Source organism: Rhinoderma darwinii, chromosome 3 (assembly GCF_050947455.1).
Source record: "Rhinoderma darwinii isolate aRhiDar2 chromosome 3, aRhiDar2.hap1, whole genome shotgun sequence".
Lineage (NCBI taxonomy): Eukaryota > Metazoa > Chordata > Amphibia > Anura > Rhinodermatidae > Rhinoderma > Rhinoderma darwinii.
In genome coordinates, this window is record NC_134689.1 from 38,079,624 (window position 1) to 38,097,667 (window position 18,044).

General features: G+C 42.6%; 1 protein-coding gene and 1 long non-coding RNA gene across 2 annotated transcripts in view; one reads left to right on the forward strand and one right to left on the reverse strand.

Moving 5' to 3' along the window:
* Positions 1-18,044, forward strand: part of APBB3 (amyloid beta precursor protein binding family B member 3) — a 102,968-nt gene that overhangs the window by 54,484 nt on the left and 30,440 nt on the right. Inside the window, exons 2-6 of the mRNA XM_075856286.1 lie at positions 1,285-1,460; positions 6,537-6,613; positions 8,749-8,809; positions 11,215-11,355; positions 15,321-15,448. Coding sequence (XP_075712401.1) covers positions 1,285-1,460; positions 6,537-6,613; positions 8,749-8,809; positions 11,215-11,355; positions 15,321-15,448 — 583 coding nt within the window. The remainder of the gene's footprint in view (positions 1-1,284; positions 1,461-6,536; positions 6,614-8,748; positions 8,810-11,214; positions 11,356-15,320; positions 15,449-18,044) is intronic.
* LOC142748908 (uncharacterized) overlaps positions 16,733-18,044 on the reverse strand; it is a 104,506-nt gene continuing 103,194 nt past the window's right edge. The window contains exon 4 of the long non-coding RNA XR_012882334.1: positions 16,733-17,022. This is a non-coding gene — a long non-coding RNA (uncharacterized LOC142748908). The remainder of the gene's footprint in view (positions 17,023-18,044) is intronic.

Below are 18,044 nucleotides of genomic sequence, written 5' to 3' on the forward strand. Positions count from 1 at the left end.
GCAAAGAGGAGTGGGCCAAAATTCCATCTAACATGTGTGCAAACCTCATCATCAACTACAAAAAACGTCTGACTGCTGTGCTTGCCAACAAGGGTTTTGCCACCAAGTATTAAGTCTTGTTTGCCAAGGGGATCAAATACTTATTTCTCTGTGCACAATGCAAATAAATATATATAATTTTGACAATGTGATTTTCTGTTGTTTTTTTTTAATATAATCTATCTCTCACTGGTAAAATTGACAGTCTTTGACAGTGGGCAAACTTACAAAATCAGCAAGGGATCAAATACTTATTTCCTTCACTGTATCTATCCATTAATCTATATTTCTGTCTTTCTGTTATCTATATATTTATCTCATATCTGACATCTCAGTTATATTAAAGGCAGACTTTTGTTCCGTAACCATTGTTCTTCATATGTAATCTAACGTGGCAAGTCTGTGCACAGTGTGATACTGACATGACGTGCCTTGTAGCTAGGAGACGGTTTTCCAATTTTCTAATAGAGTTTAAGCTGCAGTGTGTCAACATGATTGAGTTTACAAGGGAAGGCAGGCTAACCTTTGTATATTTTTAGCTTCCTTCAATAGATGAACAGATAAAATGACAATTCTCAGAGGAGCGTACAAGGTGGTGTACTTGACTTATCAATATCTCGTTGTTATAAGATCCAGAATCTTCTGTATTGCACTTTAATAAACCCGGCAGAATACTGAGTCTCGGATGAATAATTCAGTTTTGAAGTAGTCTAATTCAGCCAATATATTTTTCTAGAAGAAGGAAGTTGCATAGCAATTTTTGGCAGCCACAGATGTCCCCATTAGTGCCTCACCCACAGGTGTGCCCCCCTAACTATGTCAGTCAATAGTGCCAGCTCAATAAATATTTATGGAGAAATTACCTTACTAGAATCAGTCAACAAGCTTATCTGAACTACAATACAATTTTCTTATATCAGATCACTTTATAGTGTCTGGTATAAAGACTACTGCATAATATAAAATATCTGCCTATTATTAATAAAATGTTATTATTAACTCCCACACCCAGCGCATATGGTCACCCCCAGCTGGTTATAGGACCTATGGGCTATCATACAGGCATTACTCAGAATCAGTACAAGAGAAATAAACTTTGTATGTGTAAAGTTACAATAGTGTTTATGTAGAAGACTCCTATGTGTAAGCAGTATATATACATAGTTGATGTATGTTGTTTGCATATTTTGTATAAATATGCTCTTTTTTTGTGCATGGCTTATTGTCTTTTATCTGATTTTTAAGATAACCTCTGGAGTGACCAAACCCTTGAGGCTGACCCCGATCTTCCTCCAGGATGGAGGACCATCCGTGACTCTTCAGGAACTTACTATTGGCATGTGCCAACAGGGACCACTCAGTGGCAGCACCCAATGTACAATTCAGGAATATCTAATAGTTTAGATACTATTCATGAAAAGGTATGTATCACGTTTACATTTACACAGTTTAAATGTCTATATAGTTTTGTTAACCAAATAGTTAGGACATTTAAGGCTTTTGACGTAATAGCTAAGGACCGCTTCATTATAACCATTTTCACATTGATTCAGCCGCGCATGCTACAGGTGCGTCCCGCCAATGAAGGCAACTGTGGTGGGGTGGGAGATGGCTGGAGGGGGTGGCTAGGGGATCAGAGGATTTTAATTTCAGCAAATCAACTGGCTGCTACTTGTTTACAGAGAAGTAGGAAGAAGAGGGGTGATGGGGCAGCTGCTGTTTCTTATGCTTAGAAGCATACTGCCCTGAGCACAGAGGCGAACGTACAGTGTGTGCAACCTGTGCCGATGCACAGGGGCCTAGTAGATAAGTGGGTCCACTGCAATCTTGAAAGCAGCTTCCTACGGTATATTAGATTGCATGTAAGAGACTGGGCTAATGGCTCACAATTACTTATGGATTGTTAAAGAGACGTAAGTGGTCAATGCTACACCATTCGAGGGCCCATAACCTGTTCCTGCACGGGGGCCATTTGTGCCGCTCCTGCCGAGCAGTTGGTTTAGAATGTGATCCTTCCTACTGAGTAGGAGAGCTGATTGGCAGAGAGCCTGGCAGTACTCTTTCTTGACAAGTGCTCCACCAATCAACGTTCCTGGTTAGTAAGAGACGCACTCTGCCTCTGGACCTGATTACCAGAAATAATGAGGGCTGTTTTAGTAATTGGAGGCCCGCCAACTAGAAGATGCTGAGGGCCAGACCAATACAACTGCCAAAAGGTCCCTATAATGCATTTACGTAGACATTTGTCTGTATGTAGGTGCAAAAATGTGACTATGTATATAAAAGCATGCTTCTGTGTGTATTTATGTATGCATAAAAGAATGACTGTGTGTCTGTAAAACTGTGCCTTTGTTTGTGTGTCTGTTTATGCCCCTGTATGTATATACTCTATATATTAATTTAGTGAGTGTGGGTATCTACTATGTGTACTGAATGTGCATGTCACGGCTAAGGGGTATGTGAACCCACTAGGCTGCTCCGCCATAGCGGAGTAGCAGCTGGCCAAACAACAGTCAATAATAGTCTTTAGGACAAAAGTACCTGGATAGAAGATTTGGCAAACACGTGGTAAGGCAAATACTTGCCATAGCAGAGACCTGGCGTGGCAGACACTTGGCGTAGCAGACACTTGGCACAGATGACACTAGACTTCGCACTGGAACAAACATAATTACGGGATAGGGGATAGAGGGTACGGGAACACAGGATACAGGTTACAACTAAGGGACCATTTGCAATAACGAACATGGGCAGACACAACAACGCTCAGGCAAAGTGGAAGAGGGCAGAGTCCTTTTCAGAATGCATGGTACAGAGCTAAATACAGGTGCCTGTGCTGGCCCATTATGTCCGGGATCGAGTGTGTGCGCGCACCCTAAGCAGGACAGTAGAACAGAGTGGCCGTGTGTGCTGGCGTCTCCGAGGGGGGAGCTCATCGGTCTGAGGCCGCGGCCGCTGGCGGCTATGTGATGCCAGAGGTCCGCGACCGCGGCCATTACATTACCCTCCCTTACGCCCCCTCTACTTAGGTCCAGAGCGTGAGAGGAATCTCCTAATGAGAGCTGGAGCATCCACATTCTATTCAGGCTCCCATGACCTCTCCTCCGGACCAAACCTTTTCCAGACCAGGTAGAAGGTCGTCCCTCCTACCCTCTTGTAATCTATAATCTCTTTTACTTCAAAGATGTCAGTAGAACCGAAGGGAGCAACTGTAGAGTCAGGGGATTTGCTGAATCAGTTCAGGACCACAGGCTTTAGGAGGGACACATTGTATGAGTTGGGGATTTTGAGAGCAGGAGGTAGCCGAAGCTTATAGGATACAGGGTTTATCTATTGCAAAATCTCAAAGAGACTGAGGAATCTGTGAGTGAATTTGTGGGAAGGGATCTTCAGTCAAATGTTTTTGGAAGACAACCAGACCTTGACTCCAGGAGAAAACGGAGGAGGATTTTTGTCTTTTTTTATCTGCATATCTCTTCATGTGATCAACTGCCTGAAGGATCACAAACTTAGTTTGCTGCCAGATGTGAAGGAAACCTCCAAAGGAAGAATTAGCTGCAGGTACTTGAGATGTAGCTGGCAAAGGAAGAGGAATGCGTGGATGCTGACTGTACACAATGAAGAATGGAGAAGAAACAGTAGATTCACTAGTATGATTGTTGTAGAAGAATTTGGCCCATGGCAGAAGCTGTACCCAATTATCTTGTTGAACTGAAAAAAAATGACGAAGATAATTCTCAAGTACCTGGTTGATCCATTCAACTTGGCCATAAGACTGCGGGTGATAAGCAGAGGAAAAGTCCAATTTCACATCCAAAAGTCTGTATAGGGCTCTCCAGAACTTAGATGTGAATTGTACACCCCAATTTGATGCAATATGGAGCGGGAGGCCATGCAAACGAAAAATGTGCTGTATAAACAAACTTGCTAGGCGAGGAACAGAAGGAAGGCCGGTTAAAGGAACGAAATGTGCCATCTTGGAGAAGCTGTCCACCACGACCCAGAGCGTAATACATCCAGAAGAAGGGAGGTCAGTAACTGGCAGAGGGAGGAACAGGCCAGCAGGTTTAGAATGAGTAGCCTTGTTTTGGGGACAGTTCGTACAGGAAGAAACATAGTCCAAGACATCTTTCGGTAGCATGGGCCACCAGTAGTGATGAGCAATAAAGTCCCAAGTTTTACAAATACCAGAGTGACCAGTCTTCTCCTGTCAGCAAGATAGACAAAAATCTTTCCAGGAGGAATGTCCTTGATTTGCAGAGTGTTATCAGCAATAATTTTAGAAGGAATGTCCTTGATTTGCAGAGGGTTAACAGCAATAATTCTAGAAGGATCAAATACATGTTGAGGACTAGTCTCAAACGACCGGGAAGGAGCATCGGCCTTAAAGAGGCTGATTAGTCACTGATTAGTCAGCGTCATACACTCCTCTGTACAACGCCCACTTGGTCTAAAGTAAAAATACGCCCAGTTGGGCATTAAAAAAGTAATTAGCATAAATCTAAAATCGCTCCTAACGTAGTAAAAATAGATCATTTTTCTAAATAAAAAGCACTGCTGTCACCTACATTATAGCGCCCATCCCCTTATATAGGAGATAGGGCACTTATAATGTGAGAGGTTTGATGATAGACAGGATACGGTCCGGCAGAGGTTATCCATCAACAGAAGCGACCGCCAGACGTTTTTCTAGAGGAACAGTAGCCAAGTGGAGACAGTCTACTAAGTCCTGCTGGACGAAGTTTTCAGCTGCTCCAGAATCCAAGTAAGCAGGTACAGAGTGCGATCCTTCACTGGTGACGATAGACGCAGGAATGGAAAGTCTGTGGGGAGAATTTAGTAGTCGAGAGAGATTCACCTAGGTTTGTCTCTCCAATCAAGCCTAGGTGCTGGAGTTTCCCGGCATTTGAGGGCATTGGCGCACAAAATGCCCCTTGTGGCCACAGTGTAGACATAAGACAGTTGAACGTCTGCACTGCCATTCCTGGTCGGACAGTCGGAGTCTGTCTAACCTGCATAGGCTCCTCCGGAGGTGCAGCAGGACAGGGCAGTAGAGGCCTTTAAAATTTGGGTGCCAGTCGACAAGACCTCTTCTTCTGACGAATTTCCAGAGTGCGCTTTTGGATCCTCATATTGATCTAGGTTGCCAGAAGTATTAGGGCATCCAAGGTAGCAGAAAGCTCTCGAGCTGCCAGTTCATCCTTTATATGAGAGGCCAGGCCCTGCCAGAAAGTTGCAACTAAGGCCTCATTATTCCAAGCCAGCTTCGCTGCCAGCATATGGAAGGAGATGGCGTACTCCCCTACAGTTGATTGCCCTTGATTGAGGATCAGCAGAGGCAGATGCAGAGGATGTTCGATTCGGTACCTCGAACACTGTACGGAAAGTCTCTAGAAACAGTGGCAGATCAGAGAATTCTGGACCCTCTCGTTCCAAGATGGTGTTCGCCCATGCCAGGGCTTTGCCAGAGAGGAGAGAAATAATAAAAGCGACCTTGGCCTCATCTGAGGGGAAGCGAGGGGCACGTAACTTGAACACTGGTTGATGAAGCCTCCACAGGTCTTAGGATCCCCATCATAGCGAGGAGGTAGAGGCAACAAAATTGCAGACCCAAGACAGGCAGGAGGGATAGCATGTGGTAGAGCAGTGGAAGCAGCCAGAGGAGGTACAGAAGGAAGATCCAAACAAGTAATTATGGAGTTTACAACATATAGTAGCTGATCCTGGCGTGCCCGGTGGTCACGCATGTCTGTTTGCATCATCTGGACCACGGTTTTGGGTTGACCAGTGGGATCCACGGCCTGAGTGTACTGTCACGGCTATGGGGTATGTGGACCCACTAGGTCGCTCTGCTGTAGCGGAGTAACAGCTGGCCAAACAACAGTCAATAATAGACTTTAGGACAAGAATACCTGGATAGAAGATTTGGCAGACACTTGGCATGGCAGACACTTGGCGTAGCAGACACCTGGTGTGCCAGACACTTGGCATGGCAGACACCTGTCGTAGCAGATACTTGGCACGGCAGACACTTGGTGTAGCAGATACTTCGCACAGATGACACTTGGCACAGATGATACTTGGCATAGATGACACTAGACTTCGCACTGGAACAAACACAATTACTGGATACGGGATACAGGAACACAGGAACATTTGTAATAATGAACATGGGCAGACGCAACAACGCACAGGAAAGGAGGAAGAGGGCAGAGTGCTTTTTATAATGCAGGGTACATAGAAATTGGATAGGGGCAAACTTTTCATACAGCCCCGGGCCCATGCTAGTCTTTATCCACCCATGCCTACCTTTTGATTTAATCAGGCTGCCTCTGTGATGTGGCAGACACTGCTGACCAGTCTGTTCCTAGTAGATTAGGGCCAAAACCTGAATCCACTATATTTCTAGGTGAATGTTCTGTATTAACTAAGTGAAGTCACTCTTATCCTAATGCATGGCATATTGACTTATATTGACCCTTTTCTTTCATGGTCAGAAAGTTCATAGGATGTCAATCACTGATGGTTCTCCTGCTCAGCCTTTTCCTGGCACAGCATCTGCTTCAGATAGAAGGTAAGGCATCCTTCTTAATCTTTAAGGTTCTGTTCTGCTGGTATTCAGGTGCTTGTATAGGTTGGATATAACTTTAAAGAGGCTCTGTCACAATATTATAAGTGGCCTATATTGTACATGATGTGACCGACGCTGTATTGTAGATTACAGCAATGTTTTTTATTTAGAAAAACTATAATTTTTGACGGCGTTATGACCTATATTAGCTTTATGCTAATGAGTTTCTCAATGGACAACTGGGCATGTTTTACTATATGACCAAGTGGGCGTTGTACAGAGGAGGGTATGATGCTGACCAATCAGTGACGAATCAGCGTCATACACGTCCCTCCATTCACATCATGTACAAGATAGGGCACTTATAATGTGGTGACAGAGCCTCTTTAACCCCTTAATGACAAGCTTATTTTAGACCTTAATGACCAGGCTATTTTTTACGTTTTTCAATCGTCGCATTCCAAGAGCTATAACTCTCTTTTATTTTTGCGTCGACATAGCTGTATAAGGTCTTGTTTTTTGCGGGACAAGTTGTATTTTTTAATATCACCATTTTGAGGGACATATTATTTATTGATTAACTTTTATTAACTTTTTTTGGGGAGGGAATAGAAAACATTCTGAAATTTCGCCACTCTTTTTTGCGTCCTAAATCTACGCCGTTTACTGTGTGGTATAAATAACACAATACGTTTATTCAGCGGGTTGTTACGATTGCAACGATACCAAATTTGTATAGTTTTTGTATGTTTTACTACTTTTACACAGTAAAAACGCTTTTTTTTCAAAATTATTTGTTTTTGCGTCTCCATATTTGAAGAGCCGTAACGTTTTTATTTTTTCGCCGATGCAGTTGTATGAGGGCTTTTTTTTTGTAGGACGACTTGTGGTTTTTCTTGGTACCATTTTGGAGTAGATGCGACTTTTTGATCACTTTTTAATCACATTTTTTTAAAGTCAGGATTCACAGAAAACAGCAATTTTTCTGTCGTTTTTTATTAAATTTTTTACGGCGTTCACCGTGCGGGTTAAGTAATGTAATAGCTTTATAGTCGGGGTCGTTACGGACGCGGCGATACCAAATATGTGTAACTTTTTTACTTTATTTTGTTTTTTTAATAGTAAAGCAGTTTGTAAGGGGAAAAAGTGGGTTTTTAATTTTTTTTTCACATTTTTTTTTAATTAACTTTATTAAACTTTTTTTTTTACTTTTTCACTAGTCCCACTAGGGGACTTTAATATGCGATTCTGCGATCGCTATTATAATACACTGCAATACTTCTGTATTGCAGTGTATTATGCCTGTCCGTTTAAAACGGACAGGCATCTGCTAGGTCATGCCTGCGGCATGATCTAGCAGGCATTCATTACTGGCAGACCTGGGGGCCTTTATTAGGCCCCCGGCTGCAATTAGAGACACTGACACTCCCTCCCTCTCTCCAAAACCACTCAGATGCGGTGCACGCTATTGTGCACCGCATCTGAGGGGTTAAACGGGTGAGATCGATACTAATATCGATCTCACCCGGCAGAGCAGGGATGCCCCCAGCCCTCAGCTGCCTCTAGCAGCTGAGAGCAGGGAGATTTGACAGCTCCCTGCTCTGTTTACTTATTCCGATGCCGCAACGTAAAAAGTCTATGGCATCGGAATAAGGCCCGTTAGTGACCGACGTAAAAACACGATGGGCCGGTCACTAACGGGTTAAACATTTATCTTTTTTAAGGAGGATTTTCACCCAAAACATAAAAAAGGCCATATATTAGTAAATCAGAAGTTAGCTACACTATTCACCTACAGATATATTGCCATTTTTCCGTTTTTGGCAGAGTTACAGCAGGAAGTTTGGCCATTTTGGTTGTTACCTTGGAATTACCTTCTCAGAAACTGATGTTAAGCTGTCATTCTATTCACATGTTCAATCAATAACAAAGTGACAGTTTTACCATCAGCGTCTTGTTTCTAAGAAAATAATAAACAACACTAAAAACAAAAAATGAGCACTGTGACAAAAAAGAAAAATGCCAATATCTTTGGAAATCGGATTTAAACAAATAACTTCTGTCTCAGGGTTATAAGGCTGTGTGCCCTGAACTCATGAATACCTGATCTTCAATTCATTTATTTTTTTTATCTCCAGGTCTTCTCTTCAATGGCATGATGAGGATTTATTTCGCAATATCGATGAGCCAGGTAGTAAGGTAATAATTTTGAAAATAATATACACAAAAATCTCTAATAGTATTATGTGTTACATAAAAGTTTACAAGCCTACTGTCCCTCACACACGTTTAGGGCATGCCCACACGTGGCGGATTTCCTCCGCAACTGTCCGCATCAATGCCGCACAGAATCTGCGTTACAGATTCTGCAGCGGATCTGCCCAAAATGTGCAGTAAATTGATGCGGACTAACTGCTGCGCACTGCGGTAAAAGTGCTTCCCTTCTCTCTATCAGTGCAGGATAGAGAGAAGGGCCAGCACTTTCCCTAGTGAAAGTAAACAAATTTCATACTTACCGGCCATTGTCTTGGTGACGCGTCCCTCTTTCGGCATCCAGCCCGACCTCCCTGGATGACGAGGCAGTCCATGTGACCGCTGCAGCCTGTGATTGGCTGCATCCGTCACTTAGACTGAAACGTCATCCTGGGAAGCCGGACTGGAGACAGAAGCAGGGAGTTCTCGGTAAGTATGAACTTCTATTTTTTTTACAGGTTGCTGTATATTGGGATCGGTAGTCACTGTCCAGGGTGCAGAAACAGTTACTGCCGATCGCTTAACTCTTTCAGCACCCTGGACAGTGACTATTTACTGACGTTGCCTAGCAACGCTCCCGTAATTACGGGAGCCCCATTGACTTCCTCAGTCTGGCTGTAGACCTAGAAATACATAGGTCCAGCCAGAATGAAGAAATGTCATGTCAAAAAAGCAAGACGCATCCGCAGCACACATAACATGTGCATGACAGCTGCGGACTTCATTGCGGAATTTAGAATCTCCATTGAAGTCAATGGAGAAATTCCGCCATGAGTCCGCAACCAGTCCGCCACAACTCCGCAACAGCCATTGCATGCTGCGTACACCAAATTCCGCACCGCAGCCTATGCTCCGCAGCGGAATTTTCCGCATCGTCTAAACGAACTCTACTAAATAGAAGTGGAAGTCAATGGAGAAACGGCTCCGCTGTGGATTAACGCTGCGGAGTGTCCGCAGCGGAATTCAAGAGCAATTCCGCCACGTGTGGCTTTGCCCTTACGGTCTTCAGAGTCCAGATCCTAAAGAGGTCTACGTAATGGGCAGACAGATGTTGAATGCAACTTTGGATTTGCTCTGGATGAAAAAATCTGGATTTATGTAGGTTATCTGAGTGTACCTCTATGGTTAAAAGTTATAAGGAAAAAATCAGGGAAGTAAAAACTTAGATTAAAAGGGAATTTTAATTCTAGTTAGGAGTTTATAACAACAATCAACATAAAAATGTAGAATTTTAATACCATTCAGCAGTAAACATAGTGTGGGGGGGGGGGGGGGGGTGGGGCTCATAGCAAAAATCAAGTCCTTTCTGATGCAGGTTTACACCACTCCACCCACTGCCGCCACTATCCTGGAACAGTAGACTCCGGCTTTTACTTGTTTCCACGTTATCATACTTAGTAAGAGACATGGGGGACAGGGCAGCTCCCCCTCACTTGTTTGTTAATGAGGGGGAGCAAAGGGTACGTAAACTTTAAAAAAAACTTATGACATGTCAAAATGACATGTCAGAAGTTTTGATCGGTGGGGTCCGAGCACTGAGACCGCCACCGATCGCTAAAACGAAGCAGCAGAAGTGCAGTGCCGCTTAGTTTCTGATCGGCTTTCCTCGGAGCCTTGTACGTGCTCAATAGAAAGTGTATTTCCAATCAGAAACTAAGCGGCAAACGCTTCTGCCGCTCATGTTAACGATTGGTGGGTGTCTCAGTGCTCGGACTCCTGCCAATCAAAATTTCTGACATGTTTAGTTACCCTTTAATATGATTTATATAGTAAACAGATAGTGTATAGAGTTATATTTGTCAATCCTACCCTACCAATATCTCTATCTAGCATTACACCCACGACACCTTTTAAAGCCACGGCTCAAGTACAAATGTGAACAAAGCCTGAGGCCTCATGCACACGTCCGTGCCCATAATCACGGGCCGCCCGCATTTTCGGCCCGTGCTCCCATACTTATAATGGGAGCACGACCCTTAAAAAGCAAAAGATAGGACATGTCATATCTTTTGCGTTACACTTCTACGGCATGGACACCTTCCCGTAAATAAACGAGAAGGTGTCCGTGGACAATATTGAATGGGTCCGTGATTGGAAGGGGTCCGTAATTGCAAACCGTAATTGCGGTCCGCAATTACGGACGATTTTTACGTTTGTGTGCATGGGAATCTAACTATGAATTTTCAGGAAAACTTTTTTCATAGCTTTTGTTGCTCCAGATTAAAAATTAGAAACGAGCAACCCACAAAATTATTTTTAACTAGAAATGTACTTTTGATTCAAAATAGTTTTAGTCAATACAAAATGTCTAAGATATATTTTACATACATATTTTTTTGCTGTTCTTTTAGAGTTTTGCAGTTCATTGTCTCGGGTGGGTGGAAATTCCAGAAGAAGACCTGGCTCCTGGGAAGAGCAGTATTACTGTTAATAACTGTATTCAGCAGCTTGCCCATACTAAATGTGATAGCAGTGACATGTCATCAAATGAGGTGAGTGCCTATTATAGTCATATATACTTTGTGTCCCGTCACTTACCACAATTGAGGTGCACGTCCTTTTTTCAGAGGTTCACATTACCACAGTGCAATAAGAGTTTGATATAATAATTTAAAAAAATGAATGATTAGGGCAAAGTATCCACCTTTCCCCATGTACAAAAGTGCTTTAAATGTTTTTTTTTGGGTCTGTAAGATTGATGGCCTATCCTTTGCCCTCTGTTGAGTGGAGCGGCCATGGTGCTCATTTACCCAGGCACAGCGCCATACATTTGGTTGTGGCTGTGCCCGGTACTGCAGCTCAGTCCTCGAATGGGAGCTGTTGTTGGCTGCAGTACCAGCCAGTGATAGGTACTATTTAAGAGACAATAACAGACAGGTACAAAGGGAGAGATCTATTGAAGGGGTTTTGCAGTTCCTGCACATAAATGTTATTTTTTGTATAATAAAAACTTTCCGTATCAATTCCTCACAGTTTTCAAGATCTCGGTTTGCAGTCATTCAAAAGTAACTTTTATTATTTACAGTAGATAAAAATCTGTCCAGGTTATGTGATGGACACACAGGTGCGCTGCTTATTAAAAGGCAGAGCTCTTATACACATACTGTTTATATTCAGACGTCGCAGATTTGTTTCTAATTTTCGGTGCAGATTCTGCACTCAAAATCCCCTACAATTTACAGTACTTCACATGTGAATGGGGTTTTCAAAATCCCGTCCACATGTAGTAGATTTTACAGACTTTAATCATGGATTTCACTGTCTTCAATGAAAGGGTGGAATTTGCTGCTAATATGCAGCAAAATATATAGCTGATTTTCTCTGCCCCATCTGGACCCTAACGGTAGTCAGTCCTGCACCATATGAGTGGTGTGCCAGTCTCTCCCCCATGTGCCAGATTCATTAACAGGGAGCACACCCCATTTATGTATTTGCTATAGGTGAGAAACAATACCAAGTGAACCTGACTTTGTTTCCTGATACTTTTCTAATTATGAAGTGATGAAAAAATTTTTTATTTTATAAATGAGTTGCACTTGGCACAACACTGAAGCCCTGTCCACCTTTCCAACACTATCATATGTGTCAGAAAAAATTGCATACAGACCGTATGTCGGCAGTATTTCCCGGACCGAACACACTTCAGGGAGCCGGGCTCCTAGCATCATAGTCATCTCTAATGGTAGGAGTCCCAGCCTCGCTGCGGGAAAACTGTCCCGTACTGAAAACATGATTACAGTACGGGACAGTTTTCCCGCAGCGAGGCAGTGACACCTAGCGTCATAGATAACTATGATGCTATTAGCCCAGCTCCCTAAAGTGTGTTGGGTCGGGAAAATACTGCCGACGTACGGTCTGTATATCACGGACCGAACATGTTCGTGTGAATCCGGCCTTGATGTGCATTGCGATAAACCCTCCTGCTGTGGACCATGCAAAAATGCGTTTTTGGAGCTGTTTTTCTATAGAGTCAATGAAAAACGGCTCCAAAAATATCTCGAGAAGTGACATGCACTTCTTTTCGCGACCGTTTTTAAAAAAAACGGCCCGTTGGAACAGAACGCGGTTTTTCCGATTTAAATCAATGGGCAGACGTTTGGAGGCGTTCTGCTTTCTATTTTTCGGCTGTTTACGGCCCGAAAAAAAGCCGAAAATAAGCCATGTGAACATAGCCTAAAAATAAACAAGACCCAGGAATGTAATTATGTGACATGATATCCCAGTTTTAGTAAAATTGTGTTTTTTTGGATGGGTTTGTTCAAGGCTTAGAGGAGAACGCTTATTAAGGGTTGTATGGTCTGCAGGAATGGTATTTATACACTGGCTGGATCTAGTGTGTATTCACAATTGCCTGCAGTAGAGATCTGACATCTATTGAAGACCATAAATGTTAACAAATATGTATAGAGTGCCAATCAATGTAGACACAGGAACGTCTGACGGCTGAATGGGTCACTGTGAGGCTGGGTTCACACAAGCGTGGCTTTTTTGAGCACGCAAAAACGCGGCGTTTTGCATGCGCAAAAGCCACTTAACAGCTCCGTGTGGCTGCAGCATATGATGCGCGGCTGCGTGCTTTTCGCGCAGCCGCCATCATAATGACACTCCGTTTGGATGTTTGTAAACAGAAAAGCATGTGGTGCTTTTCTGTTTTCATTCATCCTTTTGACAGCTGTTGCGCGAATCACGCAGTTCGCACGGAAGTGCTTCCGTGCGGCATGCGTTGTTTTCACGCACCCATTGACTTCAAAGAACGGACATGTCGTGACTTTTTTTCAGCGGACTCACACATGTCCGCACGGCCCCATAGACTAATATAGGTCCGTGCGACGCGCGTGAAAATCACGCGCGTTGCACGGATGTTTTTCCCGTTCATCTGAATAAAGCCTTAAGGCTTGTTTACACGAGCGTGTTATTCGTCCGTGCGACGCGCGTGATTTTCACGCGTGTCGTACGGACCAATAATAGTCTATGGGGCCGTGCAGACAGTCCGTGAATTTTGTGCAACGTGAGTCCGTTGCAAAAAACTCACGACATGTTCTATATTTGTGCGCTGTTCGCGCATCACGCACCAATTGAAGTCAATGGGTGCGTGAAAACCACGCATGTCGCACGGAAGCACTTCTGTGCGAACAGCGTGATTCGCGCAACAGCAGTAAAAAGGATGAATGAAAACAGAAAAGCACCACGTGCTTTTCTGTTTACACACATCCAAACTGAGTGTCAGAATGATGGCGACTGCGCGAAAATCACGCAGCCGCGCATCATATGATGATGACACACGGAGCTGTTAAGTGCCTTTTGCGCACGCAAAATGCAGCATTTTTTGCGTGCGCAAAACGCACACGCTCGTGTAAACGAGGCCTTAGGGTGAGTTCACACGTCGCGGATTTGAGGCAGATTTTCAGAGCAGATTTTACACTTTGCAATGCAAAAGGGTGAGATCTGCCTCAATACCGCAACAAAATCAACGTGTGAACATGCCCTTAGGCTTCGTTCACATCTGCGCTAGGACTCCGTTCCGACTTTCCATTTGAGCTTTCCGTCGGAACAGAACCCTGACAGACACAAACGGAAACCATAGGTTTTCAATGGTGACGGATCCGGTGCCAATGGTTTCCGTTTGTCTCAGTTGTGCAAGAGTTCCGTCATTGTCATGGTTTCCGTTTGTGTCTGTCAGGGCTTTGTTCCGACAGAAAGCTCAAATGGAAAGTCGGAACGGAGCTTTAGCGCAGATGTGAACGAAGCCTTACATTGTTGGAAATCACTAATGAATAGCATGTTACTACTAGAGTCAATGGAGGAGATTTATTAATACTGGCGTTTTATACGCCAGTCTTGGGCTCTGTTCACATATGTATCGGAGGCTCTATTAGGGGCCCCCATCGCAGATCTGGCAGGGTTTGCCGAAGTTTACCGGAGACAATAGCGACGGAACCCATTAAAGTCAACCGTTGGTTCTGTTATTCCCTTGTTCTGCTCCTCTTATGGAACACACCAACGCCGGTGTGAACCCAGCCTTAATAAGAAACAAGCTTGCGTAAGATGCCCGCCTCTTAATAACTTTGTTGCATCTTCGACCGTCCGTGCAGCAGAGAATGAAGGCTATGCCAGCCAGGATTTCCGCTGTAATGTACTTCAGTTTCTGGTATAAATTACAGTAAATGCCGTGGGCCGCGAGCGACCACCTCCCGTTCCGCAAAGCACTAGCCATTTTTTTTTTAAAGTGGTGGGAGCGGCGGAAAAGTTCCAAAAGTCGCAATTTTGTGTGACTTTCTCAAGCTTTTTACGCCTTTTTACGGCGTATAAACCTTTTTCTTCCCCAATTAAATCACTTGCTCATGTATATTATTCTAATGTGTTTGTAGTTGGTAATAACAGAGCATTCGTGAATGTCAGACCATATTTATATTTTTATTTTTTGTATAAATCTTCAGTTCTTTTATTTATATTTTAGGGACAAAATATGGTTATGATTTTGAAGAAAGATACAATGAGCTTGGTGGATCCATTGGATCACAGTTTAATACACTCTCAACCCATTATCAACATTCGAGTATGGGGTGTTGGCTGCAATAATGGAAGGTATAAAAGTTTGTATTATTCATTATCAGAAACACTCTAGTTTGATATAAATAAAATAGAAACATATCACCTTAAAGTTTTCACTTTTACCCATATTTAATAGTTTACATGGAAACATGATCTATATATAATGAGTAACTATACAAATACAGTGATATTCCTTTAATCCGGTAATGTAGAAACTCTGATAATCCTGCATTTTTTTCCATACAGAACAGCGATGTAATGTGAAATTTCACAACACAAAAACAGAAGCAGAAGACTTAGCAGAGCGAATCATTTATTGTTTATGATAGTTTAATAATCCGGAATATCTGATAATCCAGCACTTATTAAAGAGGCTCTGTCACCAGATTCTCAAATCCCCATCTCCTATTGCATGTGATCCGCGCTGCAATGTAGATAACAGTAACGTGTTTTGTTTTTTTTAAACGTTAATTTTTGGCCAAGTTATGAGCTATTTTATATATATGCAAATGAGCTTTGAAATGGACAACTGGGCGTTTTTATTTCGTTATGTCCAACTGGGCGTGTATTGTGTTTTTAACTGGGCGTGTTTACGTGTATGACGCTGACCAATCAGTGACCAGTCAGCATCATACACTCATCTCCATTCATTTACACAGCAGCGATGTGTAGCCACATAAACAGAGATCAACGTTAATCAATTGTCCTGATAATGAATACACATGAAATCCAGCCTGGACGTCATGTGTATTCAGAATCCTGACACTTCTGACTCTTTTCTGTGAGATTTGCAGCAAGGGAAACGATATCTCGTTTACCTCCGAAATCTCGCGAGATTTTGTTTCCCATGCTAGAAATCTCAAAGAAAAGATTCAGAAGTGTCAGGATTCTGAATACACATGACGTCCAGGCTGGATTTCAGGTGTATTCATTATCAGGACAATTGATTAACGTTGATCTCTGTGTATGTGGCTGCACATCGCTGCTGTGTAAATGAATGTAGTATGTGTATGATGCTGACTGGTCACTGACTGGTCACTGATTGGTCAGCGTCATACACGCCCAGTTAAAAACACAATACACGCCCAGTTGGACATAACGAAAAAAAAAAAAACAATTGGCCATTTCAAAGCTCATTTCCATGTATATAAAAATAGCTCATAACTTGGCCAAAAATTAACGTTTTAAAAACAAAACAAAAACTTTACTTTTATCTACATTGCAGCGCCGATCACATGCAATAGGAGATAGGGATTTGAGAATCTGGTGACAGCCTCTTTAAATTCCATTGATGATTAAAGGATTTTTGCTGTATTTTTCTTTAACACTCTTGAGTTACATCCAGTATTACAGTACAGTATATTCATATTGTAAGATGCAGTCATAATCCTGATGCTTGCACTGAGCTGCAATAATGCACTGCATTCTGCTGCATCAGTCTTCTGTTCACAGTACCTGGTGTAAGCACTACTTCCCACAGTGCAAACAACCAAAGGGTGCGTTGTACAGACACGGAACTGGCAGGTTCTCCTGGGTGACAAGCTTTCATTTGAATGGAGCTGATCTGCAATACCAGACACAGACCATGTTCAAAAGTGGCGCTGTTTCTGGAAAATTAAAAAGCAGATTAATTTTTTCTAATCCCATACACCATGCTTCTCACTCACATTTAATACATATTTTACTTGTAAAGTCATCATCTTGCCTCGGAGTATAGGAAGGCTTTGACAGTATTGGTTCTTTGGGGAGTATTTAGTACTAACAAAGGGTAATGCAGTAAGGTTTTAAATGTATTCTTCAATTTTAAAGGACCATATGTCTACAGTAGGTTCTGTATCTACTGCTCATGGTAAAACTAGGTCAGGTACAACTGATGCTGTTTTTTTTAAAGATCAGTATATTTGATACATACAAAGTTTAGTTGTTTACATATCATTTCTGCACATTTTTTTAAAATATTCTTGGATAAACCTAAAACAATGTGGTATTGATAGTGGATTAGGGCCTGTTCACATCAGCGTTGGTTTCCGTTCATGGGTTCCGTTGCATATTTCCATCGGAGGAACCAATGAACGGAAAGCCAAATGGAAACCAAAGCTTCCGTTTGCATTACCATTGATTTCAATGGTTGTGCTTCCATTGCAAATGGTTTCCATTTGTCTCCGTTCTGAAAGGTTTCCGTTTTTTTTTGCGGAAACAATAGCGTAGTCGACTAACCCTGAAACCTTACGGAACGGAGACAAATGGAAACCATTTGCAACGGAAGCACAACCATTGAAATCAATGGTAATGCAAACGGAAGCTTTGGTTTCCGTTTGGCTTTCTATTCATGGGTTCCTCAGACGGAAAGCTGCAACGGAACCCATGAACGGAAACCAATGCTGATGTGAACACAGCCTTACTGACCGTACCATCTTTGTTAACTAAAAACATATCTCTAATATGTAGTCTATTTGATTCTTATATTTTGGGCAGCACATCAGGCCTGCTCTTGTCTGCATCTTCTATTGGTAGGAGGAAGGTGTTGCTTATTTACGAGACATCCCCCAAGTGCCATGAAATAACAATTCTGAAATATATTTTAGCATTTAACACTGTGCCATTCCTCTGTTAATACTCCTGAAAATTT